General features: G+C 35.5%; 1 protein-coding gene across 7 annotated transcripts in view; it reads right to left on the bottom strand.

Moving 5' to 3' along the window:
• Positions 1 to 19925, bottom strand: part of LOC149559432 (uncharacterized) — a 291923-nt gene that overhangs the window by 239499 nt on the left and 32499 nt on the right. For 5 of the 7 annotated variants that reach the window (XM_089833327.1, XM_089833332.1, XM_089833329.1 and 2 more), the window contains exons 3-5: positions 9953 to 10175; positions 8440 to 8597; positions 8159 to 8304 (exon numbers count right to left, since the gene is read on the bottom strand). In XM_089833327.1, coding sequence (XP_089689453.1) covers positions 8159 to 8304; positions 8440 to 8597; positions 9953 to 10175 — 527 coding nt within the window. Of the gene's footprint in view, positions 1 to 8158; positions 8305 to 8439; positions 8662 to 9952; positions 10176 to 19925 lie in introns of all 7 variants that reach the window. The other 2 variants (XM_089833334.1, XM_089833335.1) reach the window with 1 other exon arrangement.

Here is a 19925-nt window from a genome sequence, read left to right as displayed (position 1 = left end):
TCCAATAAGTCAAGGAGCGATAATGGTTTTTGACCATTTCCTTCAAACACAAGTGGGCTGCTCTCCATAGAATTTTCTGATTTTTCATCACCTAGGGGAGCAACATTTTTAGATGTGTCCTCTGACTCAACACGTGCCATATCATCCATCCTGCCAACATTGCGGTCCATTTGCTCCTCAAAATTTGACATAATTTCCAGCCTATTATCACCATAAAATTTATCCAAGCTAATTTCCATGTCGCCAAATAAGATGTTGCAGTTGCCAGCATTGGCAGTTTGGTCAACTCTACTACATGGGCCATTAACTTGCTCATCAGAAGGACTAGTGTAAACAGCTCCATAAAATACTTTTGTCTCCCAATTCCTATTAGTATACTTGTGCCATTATTAGTACTACTATCAGGTTGATTGATATCTTCCCTATGCAAATTTTTATAACTATCCTCTGCAAGGAGATCTCAAGCCAATTCATAGTATTTGTTTTTTATCATATCTGTCTTGTTTTGCAGCTCTAGCTGAAGGCCCACATAATCAATGAAAGGAAATTCTTTTTGAAGCTTTGACGGAAATTTGTTATAATCATTGTACAGTCTCCTTACTTCAATTCTATATTCATAAGAATCTTTGACTTACCCTTGGCTCTTCACTTCTTTCATCATTACGGATATATATCTTCAGCATGCTAAGCTACTGTAATATACTTTACTAAAACTGACTGCTGCTGTATTATTCACCATTCATGCGTTCTAGTTGTCCATATGGCACCTTTTCATATATATATAACCTTCCAAGGATGAGATGGAAGTTTGAAGGTTACGTGTCTAATGATTTTAGTGACTTCCAGTTTGTAACGACAGTCCGCAAACTCTTTTTACAGTTTTACCTGACCTCCAATGTAATTGCCTGGAGGATTCTTGAAATTCTTTAATTTTGTTTTGTTTCAAAACTAATAATCACCTGTTTCATTTGGTTGTTGATTAAACTACAAGCATATGCAATGTTTATTGTTGTTTCCAATATGTCACCAGTCAATATCCAAATCTTTATTCCTGCCCTTGCAAGTGTTTCAATACAAGCTGGCACCCCATCTTGAAGTTTGTCTTCAATAGCAGTGCACCCTATCAGGATAAGTTCCTTTTTAATCAAATCTGCAACCTCGCCAAGTTTCTTTCCCCTTTATAAAACTTCAAAATTGCATTGATTCAGACTGATAATATGTCTTCTCATATAAGAGTTCTTTGTGGGCACATATTTTCCAGCACAACCTTAAGCTTGATTCGTTCTTTTTCAACCCTCTCGAATAATTCTGGGCTTCGATTAACTCGTGGCAAATGCAGGATCATCCACATGCTATACATAGCTGCATATTCTTTCTGTTTGATGACATCTTCAAAAGTAGTGTCAAATTTATTTATCCACAAGTCGATTAAGTCAAACTCATCTCCAACAAAGGAAAAAAAAAAATCAAGAGATACTAGTGGTGATTTTGTCCATGTTTTAAAAAGCTCATATGGGTAGACAATGCGTCATTGGATCGAGAGCTAGCACTAGTCTGTTGTACCATTTCATTAAAGAGGAAACGATAGTGTAGCCATAGAGTCTCTCGACCAAAATATTGTGCTATAAGATCTTTGTTCCAATTAAGTTCCTCTTTCCAGATTAGTGAAAGTTTGCCACCATCTCCCTCATTATCATTCTGTAAACCTCTAAACAAAATATTTGGAGAAATGTACCCTCTACTTTATCAATATGACTTGCCTTTTGGTGTATTTGTAGAAACAAAGTCCGGTGATAGTAAAAGACAAAAATAATAATCTCCTACGTGTGACTCTGCCGAGAAATACATTTCTTCTGCTTAGGAAAAACGATGTGACCAGCCAGTTGGGAGTTGGCGAGAGAGATATCACTAGTGCTCTTGAGCATTTTGATACTGCTTGTCAATTGTTGGCCGTTACTAGTTGGGGTGCTTCTATGACAGATGAGTCCATTGGTGGTTACCTTTCTTTGGCAGAGGTTCATGCCTTGCGTGAAGCTGTCAGGGTTATGAGACAGGATTACTTACAGTTGGTAGTCGACCGTGATCACTTGGTTGAGTGGGGGAGTACAGCCTATGAGGCACTCTTGGATCGTGAGGAGGTGAGCTTACCCAGGAGCTCACAGCGACTACTGAGGCTTTGGAGGACACACAGCAAGATCTACAAGAGTCATAGTTTCAATTAGAGGAGGTGACCATGGAGTTGGAGCATTTGCAGTCTACACCAGCCCCAGACCCAGTTCATTTGTATATTGAAGTGGTTGGTGGTGAGTATACTCCTGCAGTTGTTACTAAGGAACATGTTGGGGCTAACACACATGTTCAGGATTTGCGAGTACCTGGTCCTGATAAGTTTGGGATACCAGTGGAGTCGAGTCTCCAGATTGATTCTTCTCACACAAATGACAGTGTGGTACAGTTGACCGTGCCACCTTTACAGAGGGATCAGTTGTGGTGTGCAAGGGAGTATGTTGATGCTTCCTCATATAATTTTTATTGCACTGAACCGTTCATGGAGTATTTGTTGGATAGTGCAGGTGTTCGTCTGGACTCACATAAAGTGTCAGAAGGTGTTCTCATCCGAGGTACTAGTGCTATTCACAGATTGGTCGGGGAGATTATAGTGATCCTTTCTACTATGCTACCTTACAGGGATTTTGAGGTGGGGTTTGTTGAGCGGATTGCATAGGGTCCTATCCAGCCTACAGCCACTCGGAGTTAGAGACTGGAGCCATCTGTTGATTCCCAGTTCAATGATGGTGAGCCAGTAGCAAAGTTTGGGGGTTCCTACCGACATTATACGATAAGGAATGCTCACAGCTTCATTTTTTATTCGCATGTACATGACCTATTCATGATGCACAATTTAGGAGCGCAAGCGCTGAATAGTTGGGATGATAGTTTAGCTTCTATAAAGTTTGGAGGCAAGGTTGATCAGTCTCTTAGCTTGCTTCCACTTGAGGCTTATACTTCTGCAACACTTGATGATGATATTGAGTTGGTACAACAGTTTCAGATTGGGCAAATGTTGCAGAGATTGTTCGGTGATGACAGGGACATTATGCAATTCTTCTTGTGGGATCTAGGTGGTGAATTGCTTGAGGACAAGCAATTTCAGGAGGGGCGGACCGTAATGTCCCCGTTTTGGAGGTAATTTGATTTAATTAATTTAATTAATTAAGTTGTTCAAAATAATGAATATTTTATGAGGATGACTAATTAATTATTTTAATTAAATAAATAAGTGGTATTAAGTTAATTATTTATAAAGTTATCAAATAAATAAATATTAAAAAGTAACTTTATATTTAATTAATTTTAAAATGAGTTGAATTATAAAATATTTTATAAAGTCACTTAATAAATAAAATAATGTTCTGGAAGTTTCTGGAGAAAGTGGAGAAAAAAGAATAAATAGGCATCCTGGGCTTCATTCTCGGCAGGCAGATTTGATGTTGTTGTTGTTTCATCGTGTGGAGCCTAGGGTTTCTACAAATTACTTCTTTGTCATAGGAAATGAAAAATTCCTATTGATAGCAATTTTGAGGGTGTGAAATATCACTTGAATTATTGCAGCTGGGAGGAAGATACTTCAGTCTTCTATTTGTGCTACATTGAGGAAAATATTTGAGTACAATAGCTGATGTATTATTGTACTTTTTGAATAAAGGGTTTAAAGGTTATTACTTGCAGATCAGATTTAGTGTTGGTTGTTACAATACTCGTGAATAGTGTTCGCTACAGTAACTTGGTGCATCATTCAATTGCATTTTCAGACCTTCATAATCTGCGGTCATGGAGGTTGATCAGCCTATGCAAGAACAAGGGCGGCTACTTCAGAAATTCAATTTGGGCTTATGAGATCATCATTTCATGTGATATTGCTTGCCTCTTCATCAATGGCATATGGCGATTTGAGATATCAGGTTCCTTTGTGATTTACATGCATTTTCATGATTACATATGTGCATTTTATTGAGCTGTTGTACGTGAACATCGAAGTCAGATTTTGTATTGCACATAAAATTGATAGTGTTGCAGCTGTAGATGATTATTATTCATTTCCGATTTTGGCATTGTATGAGATATCATTCCAAAGCCAAGAGTCTTGGCTAATCTATGTCACTATTGGATGCAAATTGTTAGTCAATAAATGGGGAGATAAGTTGCATGTCTATTGTCTGGCATAATGTTCATTTTGATTGAAGTATTGGGTTGCATGTCAAGTGTTTGTAAAAATGTGCTTGGCTATAGGTATGCATTGATTCATTAGAAACTCATGTAAAGGAAAGTGCTCTTCATTCTTAGCTCATTGTTAGATCATTTAGCATTCATCCTAAAGCTAGCAGTCATATATCCCTAGTTTGCCAACTGTTTGACATAATGTCAAGTGGCTGATCATGAAAAATTTACATTAGCAATCATTGAAAGTACATTGTGATTGATAAAAGGAGGTTGTAAATGCATCTAGACGATAGTTTAGACATCATAGTGTTGAATTGTAATCATTTGAAGTCTTCATTGAGTATTTATCAAGCAAACATCAGCCTGAAACCACAGATCAGCAAGTTGAAAGTTTTCATTTGAAGTGTTTGACAAAATTCCTTGAGCTCTTTATCAGAAGTTTTCAATCAGATTTGAGTAGGGTCATTACACTAATCAGCAGATTTACATACAATAAAACTCAGAAAAGCTAGTTTATTCCTCCAATGTTCAGAAAGTGCATATATAAACCAGGAGTTAACTCAGATAACCATCAAATGTATTACTGTATTTTACAACAGCAATACAATAACATGCAAATATCCAAATGATCCAATCTTACAAACAGTAAAAACAGTCAAATTGGCAAATGTAGATAAAACCTGTAAGAAGGCTAGGTTTGTATCCAACCTCCAAAGCTTCTTTAAAGGTTCGCGTCCTCGAAGAAATAACCAACAACTGTTTCCAGCTCTCAGATTAATATTTGTTTAAATATGATCTCTTCATATATCCTCTTATGTGGAGCTTGTTGTACCTTTATCACTTTTTCCAATGTGATGCACACTCTTTTAAGCAATGTGGGATAAAGCACCTTTTTGTCCTTTAGTCACTTAAGTGACATAGTACCTTTTTAAATAAAGTGACAAGTTAAATGAACTTTAATAGTCACTTAGTTAGTAAACCACATAGCCATCAGGCATTAAAATAACTGATCAAATGAACTCTAATAAGCATGTGCAATAGCTCGTTGGAAAGCTCTCGGCAAGACGCTTCCAACCTAGCACTGAGGTACCAAAAATACTGAGCTCTGATTACTTACCAAAAATAGTAAGCATCTAGACAACCTGCCAAAACTGCTCTGATGGGTCTGGAATTGGAAATGTCTAGGCCAAATCTCGAACTGAACCCCGTAAAAAACCTTTTCACCCCCGAAATCTAGGTGAAGAGAGCTGGCAACACAGAATTATAATGTCCCAGAAAAAGGGGACATTACAATATGTTATGTTAACTACCACAAACAATGTGTTGGATTTCTACAAAGTTATCAAGTGGTCCTTCCATGAATTCAAGAACATAAATCTTAAGATTAGAGCTATGGAGAGCAAGCTAGGTATCCTTGATGTTGTGGTTGTTGGTAGAGATTCGGTGGATGGGATCAACCTAAATGTGGGGGACAATGTGGGCATGATTGGGAAAGAGGAGGTTGTTCACTTGACGGGGCTGGAAGATAGGATTACCTTGCTGGAAAAAAAAGCATTCCAGCATTGAGAATACCTTGAAGAACATAGATGCTCAGAGCTACGAGGTCCTTGAGGCCTCCAATGAACATCTCAATATCCTCCTAGGGAAGTTGGAAAGCTCCAATAATGTAGAGTTATCATTCAGGTTGCAGATGACAAGGATTCCCCCAGGGATTCTTAGTCTGGGCCTAGCAGAAGGACAAGAGCCAATACCAAGAAGGACACCATTTCTGCTAAAGAGGTTCAAGACATTGAAAGGGCGTGACGATATGGATAAGTTGGAGCTCGAAACTGCTGAGCTTCTGAAGTGCCGGGTAACTGATCTTTGTTTTGTCCTTATTTGTTCTGGTCTGTTGCCTTTTGGTAGGTTTTGCACTTGGTGTCTTTTGCCCTGCCTATTTTTCCTTAGGTGTTGTTTTTAATTGTGAAGTGTCAATGTTTAATCTCTTTGGTATCTTGCTATAAAGGGTTTCAGGGTTCCTTCAAAACATGTTGTCACTTAATCAAAAACATGCAAACTTAACACACCAAATTGCAACAATTGCATGAGGTTTCTTCCTAATCACATTTGCAGAAATTTTAATCCTTCTAAACTCTCGTTGTAGCTTTCCCAAAACTGACCTGGCTTATAATGAGCACACCTAGAACTGGTACAACAGCAAAGTCCTACTGCTTATGGCCGTACGGTACCCTATAATGATATTGCAGTCCAAAAACAGCACCCAGATTTTCACTTTCAAAGCAGCTTGAACTTATTTATGTATTTTAAGACTTGTATGGCAATAAGTAAATGCAGTCCAGTTGGTATTATTGTTGTTAAGACTCCTTCAGACCTATAGGGCACTCTTAGACCCTTCCAAACTGATGATATTTGTTACCAGCAACGCATTCACAACAGTTCAAGCAATGGCACTACTCTAAAGTTAAACCCTCCAATTTGAACTCCCCTGGCAGCTTCAAATCTCAGCAACTAGAAGAATTAGCAATATAATTTACCTTGCAATTTGAACTCCAATCCTCCTAACTATATCTTGCAACAGTGAGAAGAATGTTAACATAGAGGGATTTTGTACTTCAAGCTCACAAGAGAAAATCTTCATGATTTCACCAATTTTCATCTATTATCCAAACATGTTGAAAGAGAGCTCTTCAATTTCTTTTATAACACTTTCCAAGAGCTCAACCACTCACCTTGAATATGAGCTCAACCACTCACCTTGAATATGTGGGATAAACAAAATCACTTTCTGCCCCTTTCCATCATTTCGGGTTTTTTGCTTTTTGCCCCTATTTTCTCGTAGCTACTTTTTTGGCCCCTATTTTATCAAAGATTGTTTTTCTTTAATATTTCTTGCCATATATCATGATTTTCCTTCACTTAAGTCCCCTAATAACTTTTATTTATGCTTCCAACGTGTTATAAAATAAAGAAGAACATTTAATATAATATTTCCCACAGACTATATACTGTGTAATGATGCATCAATAAAGTTAACTAATAACTTTATTAATGCATAATAAATTATAGCAATGATAAATAAATGATCTTGTCAATATTAACAATTTAACATCGACATGCCACTGCAACTGGAAGTGCTAACATGCCCATAATGACTTTCTATAAACAGTAAGTACCTCCAAAATTGACTCGAATCACCTCTAAGAATGAACTGCAACGAAAACTGCCTAGGCCAAATGACCTCTAAGTCCTGGTTAGCCTACGAGACCAAGGGGAAATAGGTTAACAACAACATTCTGTAGTGAATGCTAGAAAGAGGTTATTACAATTTACAACACTAAACAAGAGGTTATTTTCTACTAAGCTTTCCAATTGAATAGTGAAAGTGCTCATTTACTTTAGCACTACATAAGTGGAAGTGCCCTTTATTTTTCCACTGAATAAATGGATTTTGTAATCGCCCCCACTGGACAAATGGTTGTGTGCCTTCAGTTTAATTATATAATCATTAACATCATATGCTCACCTTTACCATCTTGAGAAATTTCAAATAGATAATCAGAAAGTGGGAAGGACGTTGCATTGCATCTTACTGTCAATTGTATGTCACTCAGTTCTCATCATAATTGACTGTTTTCTTAATCAAGTGTTAGAGAATTGCCAAAATAATCAACCAATTCACTTTCTCATATTATAAGCTTTGTGTTAGTAAATAAACTGTAGAATATCTATGTTAATTTAAGATCACCAAAATGGAGATCATGTACATGTTCTCATTTGAGAAACTAAAGTACCATTAAAAAAATTATACAATTTATCCATATACATATACGAAAACTAAGATCTACATATAGTAAAATAATATCAAAAAAATTCCTAGTAAAAGCACAGTGACCATGTAAACAAAAATGCAGAAGAAAAAAGGTGGTAGAAGTATAACCTGAAAAAGGAAAATTAAAATGACAACGATGACTCCAAATGCCATTGCACTGCTATAGTAAAAAGGCACCCATTTACTCACAATAGGCGCGAAAATAAGCATTACAAGGCCTAAACCCAAGAAAGCCAAGCGGTATGGTTGGAATTCTGCAACCATATAACAATAATTTAGAATCTAGACATCCACTAGCATATTCTAACATCATTCTACTCTTCGGTGGAACTCCGTTAATGTTTTAAGCCATGAGTTCAAAATAAATAATGACCAAAAAGATCACTGACCTTCTTCCACAGAAATTGTGAGAGAACCAAATACTGAATCTTGCATCCTGATGTCCATATATTTTGTCTCATAGGGTGACATAATGCCAATCCATAAACCCTTCTCAAGTGCTTTCCACTCATGTTGTTCACACTGGCCCAATAAAAGAGAGGCATTTCTGTAAAGATGAAGCTATGACCAAATGAGAAATGGCACTAATACAATAGTCTCTCATAGCGTACCTAAGTAGGAACCCAGACCGGTATTTGTTAAATTCAAATTGAGTTAATATTAATGTGGGAAACATTTATTAGATCAGCAAGGAAAAGTTGTGAGCAATCAATTTTACCATGAAATGGCTGCAGGTTGCATATCAAACATAACTATCCTTATCCAATTTAAACCCATAAACATCCATCAAGGCTATAAAATATTTTGTGGATAAGCATCAGAAACTATCACTTCTTAACTTTTTCTCTTCCCTTCACATCAATTGTACAAATTACCAGCTGAGAAAGATTTCTATCAATTAAATGTATTTCATCTGTCTTTTCATGACAGCTGTTTTTGTTCCTAAAGGTTTTTCACCCCAACATGGCTTGCTTTGTATTTTTATTTGAGGATGTCTTTAATATTCCTCCAGTATTGGTACAGCTGTTCCCTACAAGGACTCTAGTACAGGTGGGCAGAATGCGATGGAGGGTTGAGCCTTTCCAATTCATAGACAGTATGAAATAAGCCATATGCAGACTCTCGTGCTCAAAATCCTTGAATTGCTACCTTTTCTTATATCATACAAAATTTTGTGGTAGCATCACTGATATAAGCCACTATAAGACATATAGCTTATTCTTAAGTTTTCACATAACGAGGAATGACTTTTATCTTCACTTCCTTTTTCTGTAAGCATGTTCTAAATGGTGAATATATGCTCTACATCACAAAGAATCTCAATGGTGCAGATAATTTAAATGGAAAAATAAAAGCATATGTGATGCTGTACATCATTTGAACTTTCACTTTTAAGAAAGATTGTAAAAGCTGCAACGAATAAAATTATAAATGCTTAAATAAAAATAAATAAGATTCTATCTTTTCCTGTTTAACACAGAGCATTCTAATGCATCTTAACCATCATAGACACAAATCTAGCTTTGGAAAGTAAACTGATAGAACTATGGTTAAGATATGAAACTGTATAAAGAGAGCTAAACAACCCTCGTAGCTTAGCTCCTTTTCCTCAATTTATGGTAAAATACACCTTGTCATTGCAAATTAATAAATTGATATATATTAGCCTTTGATTTTTGGTTACAGATTAAATAGTAGAATATCTATAAAAAAGTTGGTAAAACAAGACTTTGATATCTTAAACATGAATGATTCAAATTTCCAGCAAAAAAATCAAAACCAAATTCAAGCTTTAGAAAAATCTGTAATATGACGATATGAGTATCAGAAAATGAATACTTAATAGCCACTACAAATTTACCAAGATTACAAGAAATCTAATGTCCAACAAAGCAATCCTACCTGTGGAGGCACAGTTCAATCTTCTGTGAGTATTTTGATATTCCTTGTGAGTATTGTACCTTGACTCGACGTAAATGAGCATATTTATTAAGATGTGCAAATCTTTTAAGTCCAGGAATACAGACCCGTTCACAAGCTATAATAGACCCAAATTTTAAGCCTGGTGAACTTTCTATCAGTTGTACACTTGGTAGCTGAATTGTAACAGGAACACCTTGTACATCTGCAATATCAATTTCCATAGTACTATTACAATAACTTACACATTTCCCAGATTTCATTTCAAAGGTACTATTATCAATGTGAGTCATAACATAAAGTTTTCAGCCATTCCTGAAGTTTATTTTTCCACTCCTAGAGATTTTTCTTCTATGTACTGCTTAGCTCAGCAAATCAATAAATATTAGTTTGAAAGTAGTAGTCAACTTGGAGTAATATTGAAATTTTAAGCCACTTGAATAACAACAAGATGCAAAATAAGACAGAGACCACACACAATACATGTTTTTTGGCTAAGATGCTCAAATATCCAATACACTAATAAATAGAATAAACCCTTAAGGTAAAGAAACAATGTATACAACTCCTTATGAAGAAGTCATTACAAAATAAGAATATAGATCCAATATAATACAAGAGATGTTTGTGGTCCAAGGTGCTCTTAATATCAACAGAAATAGAATAAACCCGTAAGGCGGGAAAATATTATATGATACTCCTAGCTGTAGAAGACACTCCACACTACCCTATGCATCGCATTATGAGATTATATTCCCCACCTATATATAGACCTCCCAAGAAAGTAATAGAATCTTAACATAAGCTAACTCCTTACCCAATACAGTTATTACCCAATTTAACTAACTAAAAGGATATATGTCACCTGGTGACACCAGCATCACCACATAATATAATATGCCTAGATACATAACAAGCCATGCCTCCTTCACCATGCCTCCTTCACATGTTTCAAAACCACATAGTGAGTTGTGATGCCATGCTCTATCATTCAACATCCATATGTGATCTTCTTGGGCAATTTTGCTTGATTGTTACCTTTCTAACAACCTTGTTCCATATTTTATTATGTCACATAATATGACTTTCGATTATTTATGCTTTTTGACTTAGATCACTTTATAAAAGTTAATTGAATACAAGTTGCCTGCAACATAATTTGATTAAATAAATATTTCCTTTTTAATTCTTCAGATCAATCTACAGGGAAAAAATAGGCCAATGGAGCTCGCCTAAATGCCTAAGTCAAGAAAGGGGACATTACAATTATCTGCAGAAATAATTAAGGCCTTTTGAAAATTGAAACAGTTATCACCAATTAAAATCACGTTTTTTTTAGGGCAAGCAAGAAAAAATAAATTTATATGAATTTGGACATATTTTTAATACAAGACTCCTAAATTTTTTCTTTTACTCAGAAGTTTTATAGGAGGAAATTGTCATGAGTTTTTCAAAAACTCATTGGAGAGTTTTTTAAAAGAATGACTCACCTAGAATTTTGACTCAGGAGTACTCGCCAGTCAAAGAGTTTAGAGAGTTTTTCAAAAAAAGGTTGGAGAATAAACTATTAATGATGGAGGAAATGTGGAAACAAAAATTAAGAAAAAAAAGGTTAAAAGAAGCCAATCACAACACCATATTCATTCACATGTCCACCATTACTAGAAGAGAAATAAAATAAGGTTATTCATGTGCAACTCCTATCAAGTTCAATTTTTGTGGATATTCAAACAATTTGTAAAGAAGGAAAAAGCTTCTTCGAAGATATGATTGGTATAGTTTAGCTTGCAATTTCAATTCTCAAGAGGCCTTGTTCAATAACTTTTTAACTCTAGTCACAAAAAGTAAGAGTAAGAATATGTTGTCCCCCTTCATGAAGAATGAAATAAGGCTAAGTCACAATATTCACCAAATTTCATCCTTGAAATTCAAAATTCGGTGAACATTTAAAATAGGTACGAGATTTACAAAATTGCCTCTAAATTTGTATGGAGGAAGTGCCAAGTTTTTTATTAGACTATATTTATACAAAAACATTTTCATAGGGGGTTTCTAATAGGTCTTTTAAGTTAGAGCTCAAATTTCTTCCGCCGCCAATTCATGTAGCTTGTCTAATCGCCTACAAACGATATGGCATTTCATTTCTAGTGTAAGATGAAAGTTAAGGGAAGAGACAGAGGGACAAGCCACGCATCACACATCCTTTGGCACGAATTTCTTTAGCAAAGATTCATAAAACATGAAGTTCTTCCACGTGGATTTCTTCTACAAGTTTTGTCTATTTGGTTTCTTGTGTAGGTGGTATTAATCAAGAGGTTGACTATTTATATTTATCTTTTTCTTTAGCTCTTCCCATGCTTTATAACATTGTATAATTGACTTTATCAAAAGTTCAATCCCTTTTATTTTTATTAAAAACTAACATTTGATAAATTTTAACTTAATCTTATGTACTTTTAATTATTAAGTTCTCATTTAACATTCACATTTATTTTTAGTATTAAACTAAAACAAAAAAAAAAAAATTATATGGAATATACTGTAAATTTGTTGATCTATTATTAATAACTTTTAATTAAATTTATATGTGAATTTAGTGTCAATTTTTTTCCGAAGCTTTTCTCCTTGTCGAACTTCATCCGAATTTTATCGTTGCCAAACTCAAACTCAAATTCAAACCTTATGACTTGGAGGTAAGCTCACTATCTTCTCTTTTAATGACAAGAAGGCACCTGGTCCAAATGGATTTCAAGCAAGAAAAAATCAAAGTTCTAGGATGTGTCGGTGAAGATGTTTAAAGGGCGGCTAAGGAATACAAAGGCCAAAGAGCTATGATAAGTTATTCCACCTGATCCCCAAGTGTAAGAAACCTAAATGTTTTTATGATTACCATCCAATTGTCCTATAAAATGTGGGGTACAAAATATTCTCATAGGAAATGGAAAATAGATGTAAAAGGTGTTCATAGAAAATTATTTCTGAGGATTGATTTTTGAAAGGTACACAAATGTTAGATAGCATTGTTATTGCTCATGAGGCCATTCATTCTATTAGGAAAAATAGGGAGGTATGGTTATTAAACTTGATATGAACAAGGTATATGATCATTCCTCATGGGATTTTCTTACTCAGGTTATGCGAATTAGTGATACCTAGCGATTTCACAATGGTGTGCCCTTATAGAAGTCCTCCATTAACCATTACTGCAATACAATGCCCTTCATGGTTCTTCCTAAATTGCAACCTTGGGAAGGTGCTAAAAATAGGGTGCCCTTTCTAGTTTTCCCTTAATCATAGTGCAACAGGGTGCCCTAGTTCTTTTGAATTGTTTCTGCAATAGGGTGCCCTTTGCAATTCTCCCTTAATTGCAGCCTTTTTCCCACTTATTTACTTCATATCTTAAATGTATATTACTAATAATAAAAATCACATTATAGATACATTAATCACTATTTCTACATTACTGACAAACATAACTTCTAGATTGTTGTCACGACTATGGATGAACCTCTTCAAAGCTCCATTGGCTTTCCATTCTTTCATTCTTTGATTGGATGTTATTGAGGTTCCCTTGATCATATTTCATTTTCTTATGTAGTGTTCTTTTTTGTTCTGTGTCAAGTGTTTCTTCTATTCTATGCACTTGATTCCTTTTCTCGCACTTATGCCCAAATTCCTAGGGTTCTTTGCAGATTAAACAAATTCTTCCTTCTTAGTTCCTTCGCTATTTTTGGGTATTCTCATCTTGGCATACATGCCCACCTTCAAATTTCTCATCACAATGGAAGCATCCCAATTACATAGTTGTTATCGCGAATCATCACATGACCACATGGTCATCAAATAAACATCCCAAATCTGAACTAAATCTGAAAATAAGAAAGTCAAAACTACAAGGAAATCATCCCACACTTGAGCTACAACTACACTCCAATCTTTGTCCTTCAGCCTGCATCTATAACAACCAATTGCCACAACTCCTGTCTTCAATTTTATAAAACGTGATGCATTGAATAACTCCCCTTTTTTCATTGAGTGTTTTCATAATGTTGCACAAAATCTACCTCAATTTTCATTGTTTATTGCTATACCTAGTAAATTAAACACATGAAATAATAACACAAATGGCAATGCATACCAAATAATAGCTATTTACCCAACTATCACATACTCTTTGACCAGACAGTTGCCAAGAGGAACACAACCATCAACCAACTGACACTTACAACTACCAAGAGTGACAACCAGTGGACAATTAATAGAATGAGAACAATTAATAATTGACACATAACAAATACTATCAAACATTAAAATAGGCATTGTACACTGACTAAATCATCCCTCCCAAAAGAAAATTCATCCTCCAAATGACAAATATACATCAATTAATATTAGGAGGACTAATGGAAAGAGTGTAGACATTGACTTGTACTTTGAAACCTCAACATTGTAGTGTACTTCAAAAAAAAGTAAGGTTCACGGGATAAGCGCCCCTTGCACAGTCGAAGGGCAGCGCCTAGGGCATGCTCCCTATTGCAATACAAGGTGGGGTCGAAGGGCAACGAGTGCACCACCGAGACTATTTTAATATATTTAGAATCACATAATACTCCATGGCACAACTCATTTTCTTGAATTTCTTAGTCACCAAAAACACTACTAATAAAGCCCAAAATTATAGTTGCCAAATCTCTTACTTGTAGAACAAAGAACTGGATCTCGAGGAAGTGCAACTATCATAAGGAAGGGTGGCATTCATGTAGTAGTACAACGTACAACCCGATAGAAATGCCACCACTAATCGCTTTGCCTATATGGAGAATGATACTATATGGCATACACATGATAAAACTCCCCATGCTGATCCATCTTGATTTTGTATAGCCAGTTTGGAGGCCCATATGACGTACGTTGTGAAAGCACGTACATCTAATCTGAATGGGTTAAAACTTGAACCCAAAAATCAATGACGACAAACAGCAATAAGGAGTCAAAATTGAAACAATGAACACCAAAATATATCCTGGGAAAACCCTTCTAGAAAGAAGGGAAAAACCCAGTCACACAATAGAAAATATCATTTTATTGATCATAAAAGTTCAAGTGTCCAATGCCTATCACTTGATGCGATATAAATAACTTAAGGAGAGACTCTTCACATTCCAACCGAAGGTCTCTCCAAATTCCCAAAACGAGACTCTTTATTACAAATACAATAACAACTCTTTGAGTTTCCATGCCTCAATGCATGTCAAATGACACATCATTACATTTAATATTACAATTTAAACATAAGTGTCATTTTCAGCTGAAGGTAACAATAATGGTAATAACGTCCATATTTCCACAAATAAAGATCTCTATCGCAACTACCATCTTCAACACTCCCTCTTAGCCAAAGAGAGATCTTTAGCTGAACAATCACACAAGACTACAACCAAAATGTTAATGATAAAATCTCATCCCATATATCCTATAAGATTCATGAAAACCTATAACAATTACTCATTCATGGAATCACTCAACATAAAACCCTATAACAATTACTCATATTCATGGAATCACTCAACATGAAACCTTGTTACAATTACTCATATTCATGGAATCACTCAACATGAAAACTTATAACAATTACTTATATTCATGGAATCCCTCAACAAGAAACCCTATAACAATTACTCATATTCATGGAATCACTCAATATGAAAAGATTTGTAAGACTCACAGCTAAGCCTTTAATCATGGACTCTCCCAACGTGAACTATCATGGAATCTTTCAACATGATGTTCACTATTGCATAGTGAAAAGTTATCATTGCTGATCTTACAATCTCATTTACTCACACAAGAATAGAAATAGGCATAATAAAAGCAAGACTTAGTTCCATTTAAGTCTCAAATTTTACAAATACCACAAGCATTGCAATCATATATGAGAATGAAGAAGATTCGATAAACACTCCCTCTTAATTATGAAGTCTCCCTCTTAAGCTAAAATCTCCTTCTAAAGCTCAACATCTCCCTTTCAATTAAAGCAACCAATTGCTTTTCTTGTTGCATCCTGCAACAATGAGAGATAAAAGATCAATCGCTATTTATAATCAACATTTACAAATACTGAAAGGTAACCACTATAATTTTCAACAATAATAGAATTTCAAAAATCATAAGATACTCATCTCAACAATTTGTGAAATACTTATCTCTACAACCTGTACCCATGTAGACTTTACACATATCATCAAGATCAAGTTCACTCATTATGAGGATGAAGCAGCAATCAAGAGCCAAAAAATACATATGATTCCATGTGATCACAGATGGCCACAAAGGATGAGATGCCCAAACCCTGATGAGCTTCAATAAAAAATTCCTTCATCAAATCCAACACAAGAGGCAATTACGACAGCCCTTTTGCTCCTTTTTTTCTAAATCCGCACATGCAATATGCAAAGCCCCTCTGCCATACAATCTCTAACCATCTTTGGAGTAACGAAATATCTGGAATAAATCCTGAGCCTCCAAATGGTATTTCTCTTGCTCTAGCTATAAGCATCAGGAATTTAATATTTGGATGTTTAGCCATCCACAGCCTCATCTCAAATCTTTTGATCTTGTGCTCTGGAAATGATCAACATGACTCTACAATTTTAATATTGTCCCCATCGATTAAATAGGAGTAATAGCACTAGATGCCAATTGCATTGCAAGCTCTCTATCTTGAAAATTCATCCCCGTCTAGGTGCAAGTACACGTGCCACTCAATTTTTGGTTTTACATCACAGGTTGGTCTATATACAAATTGAGGCAGACACTTCCAGCATGAAACACTGCACATGGTGAAACCACTACAATGAACAAGCTGCCTAGAATTTTCCCATTGGCTGGAAGTTGAGATAGAAGGGTTGCTCTATACGTGGTTGGAATGCCCTCCAAACAGCAACAACAATCAGACAAGGAGTCCACAAACACTTGTAGAGAGTGAAACAACTGTTACATAAGAAGAATAATCAAACACAAAACAAAAACACCCTCATAAACAGCTTCAGCTTCTCCGTGTACATACTAAGTAAGATGTTCATCAATTGCTCACCACGAGACCAATACAAGTTGTAAGTTCGGTGATGCTTGCAACGGAAAAAGCCAAGAGAAGATCGCACAAAGAAATCAGCATGCACCTCTTGCCGAAAAAATGCAAGCTTAGACATTTCCATTATTCTGATACAAATTCTAATTAAAAAATTTCAGAAAGAGAAATGGCAATCAAGACACGATACAATGATGTGGTGATAAATATATTTTATATAAAGAACATTATATAAGGTAAATCTATAAAGATTGACCACCAAAAATTGCATAAATTGAACTTAATAATACAAAGAGCTCGATAATACTTTATTTGTATAAATAGAGTATGCCAACACACTAACGGTGCCAGGCACCAAAATGAATCGACCAAAAAACACTCCTACATGGCTAAAGTGAATAAGAGAAAATAGAAAGAAATTGCCCTATGTTACAACATAGAGCCACAAGGAAAACTAAACAAAAGATTCATGCACTAACACCACAAGAAAATTCTAACAAAGAGAAACGGCTTTAATAAAATCGGAGAATATTATAAGGACGAAGAAACTCTAATAGCTAGGATAAGAGAGAAACATGTATCCTTCAACCGCAATATCAAAATAAAGGACAAAACTATACTTATCTGATTTAAATCGTTGCTATCAAAAAAAATGTTAGCGATAGTTTGAATATCTTTTCTGCAACCTTTGCAAATACAAAAAGATAAAGAGCAAATGGTTAGGTTCTCAGAACAATGCTAGTACTATATTGCTGTTATAACCTGGGCTTTGATACCATGTTAAGACTTGAACCCAAAAATAAATGATGAGAAAAAGCAATAAGGAGTCAAAATTGAAACAATAAACTCCAAAATATATCCTAGGAAAACCCTTCTAGAATGAAGGGAAAAACCCAGCCACACAACAGAAAATATCATCTTATTGATCATAAAAGTTCAAATGTTCAATGCCTATAGCTTGATGCAATATAAATAACCTAAGGAGAGACTCTTCACATTCCAACCAAAGGTCTCTCCAAATTCCCAAAACGAGACTCTTTATTACAAATACAATAACAACTCTTTGCGTTTCCATGCCTCAATGTATGTCGAATGACACATGTCATTACATTTAATATTACAATTAAACGTAAGTGTCCTTTTCAGCTGAAGGTAACAATAACGGTAATAACGTCCATATTTCCAAAGATAAAGATCTCTATCACAGCTACCATCTTCAACAGAATGTTTGTATGGTATATAGTATGAGTTGTATCAAGGAAAAAGGTGGTATAGCACAAGTATCTTGGAGATGTCATACAGTGGTAACATGCACTACCCGCACAATTGTCATACACTATGCTCTAGTTGTACAAGATGGAGTACCCCACGTATAACATAGGTGATATGATTTGCATGTGCATTGTGAAATTGTTGTACGATATTGTTGTCGTGAAATTATTGTACAAAACTAACATGGTGAAATTGCAATACAAAACTAACTCCTTGGAATTTCAAAATTTGCAATGGTAGTACAAAACAACGTACAAGGGATTGTCCATGAAACAAAAGCCGCCTAAAATGCCATACAAAAGGATAGAAGTGACTCAAGAGAGGATGGAAGTGTTGTAAGAAGATGTTATATGAAAACTGCAGCTGCTGCGGAAAAAACCCTAGAACACCATACGGATGGTCCTACATGGTGCACAAAACTAAACCATAATTCATACAAAGATAGGTGATGTTGCACAAGGGATGAAATTTGTACGAGATAGCTACTAAAGTACCAACTTTGCCTTTGCTTCGCACTAACTAGTACAAGACTAATCTTGTCATTCTTGCTTTGTACTACTAAATTTCTCATAAGGTAAAATCTTGCACATGGTTTCTTCCAAACAAAAGCATACTCTTGCCATAAGTGAGATTTATTATTTTGTCAAGAATGCGAAATAAACAATGGCCTTTGCATAGTCTTCTACTTTTTTCTTTCCATTTTCCATTCATCCATAACTTTACACACTTTCATTAATCCTCTTCAACACAAGTTCAACTTCAAGAAAATTGCAAGTTGGCAAAAATACCTCATAGTCTTCCATTTGCCAAAAAACAAAACAATCTTCCAACTCAAGCTCCCCTTTGTCAATTAGTTTCAAGCCTTTCCTTCTTTTGTCCATTGCTAGCTCTTCATCTTCCAACTCTAAATTGAAGGATGCCAACTCCTCACTCACTACCTAGAACCTCAAATCAATGGCGTACTTCCTCTTTATACTCTCAATAAAGAGTGCATTTCACTTCCAACAGTTGTATGTTTTTGTTGTGACTAGCGAGCCCCTCCCAATGAGGGCATTGTACACCTTTTCCAAAAGGATAACGTTAAAGCCCCAAACAAACATTGAGTGCCAATGTAAATCTTTTGGGCCATAAGCATCTCAAGTGGTTTGGCATCTACCAAATGGGAAGTTGTTGACCAAAGTATTGACTTTTTGAGTCCCTTCCATATCTCCTTCGATAGTATGCTCACACCCAAGCTTCCCTCAACGATGATGTTTATCGACTTCCGTCCCATTACCTCTATCTCAATGACAATTGGCTTCCTTATAATGCCCACCATTAGCAACATCAGGTCAGTAGCCAAGTTGTCTATTGACTTTCCATGCTCCTGGCTAACTGCAGCATCATCGGCTATGTTGGTAATGACCATCTTCAATTGTGGCATGATTTATAGAAGGTCAGATACTTGTACAAGTATAGTAGATTGCAACATTGGTCTCATGATATTTTTCTCTAACTCTGACTGTAGTGAAGTACTGAGGACATCATTTGAGGCCCTTGTCTCCTCTGCTATCGCCTGTTCAATGCTAGCCTCTTCTCCCCAAATTCTTTCCTTTT

This window comes from Cupressus sempervirens, chromosome 5 (genome assembly GCF_028749045.1).
Source record: "Cupressus sempervirens isolate cs-2001-9-10 chromosome 5, ASM2874904v1, whole genome shotgun sequence".
NCBI classification, from domain to species: domain Eukaryota; kingdom Viridiplantae; phylum Streptophyta; class Pinopsida; order Cupressales; family Cupressaceae; genus Cupressus; species Cupressus sempervirens.
This window is presented reverse-complemented; position numbering and strand designations above follow the sequence as displayed.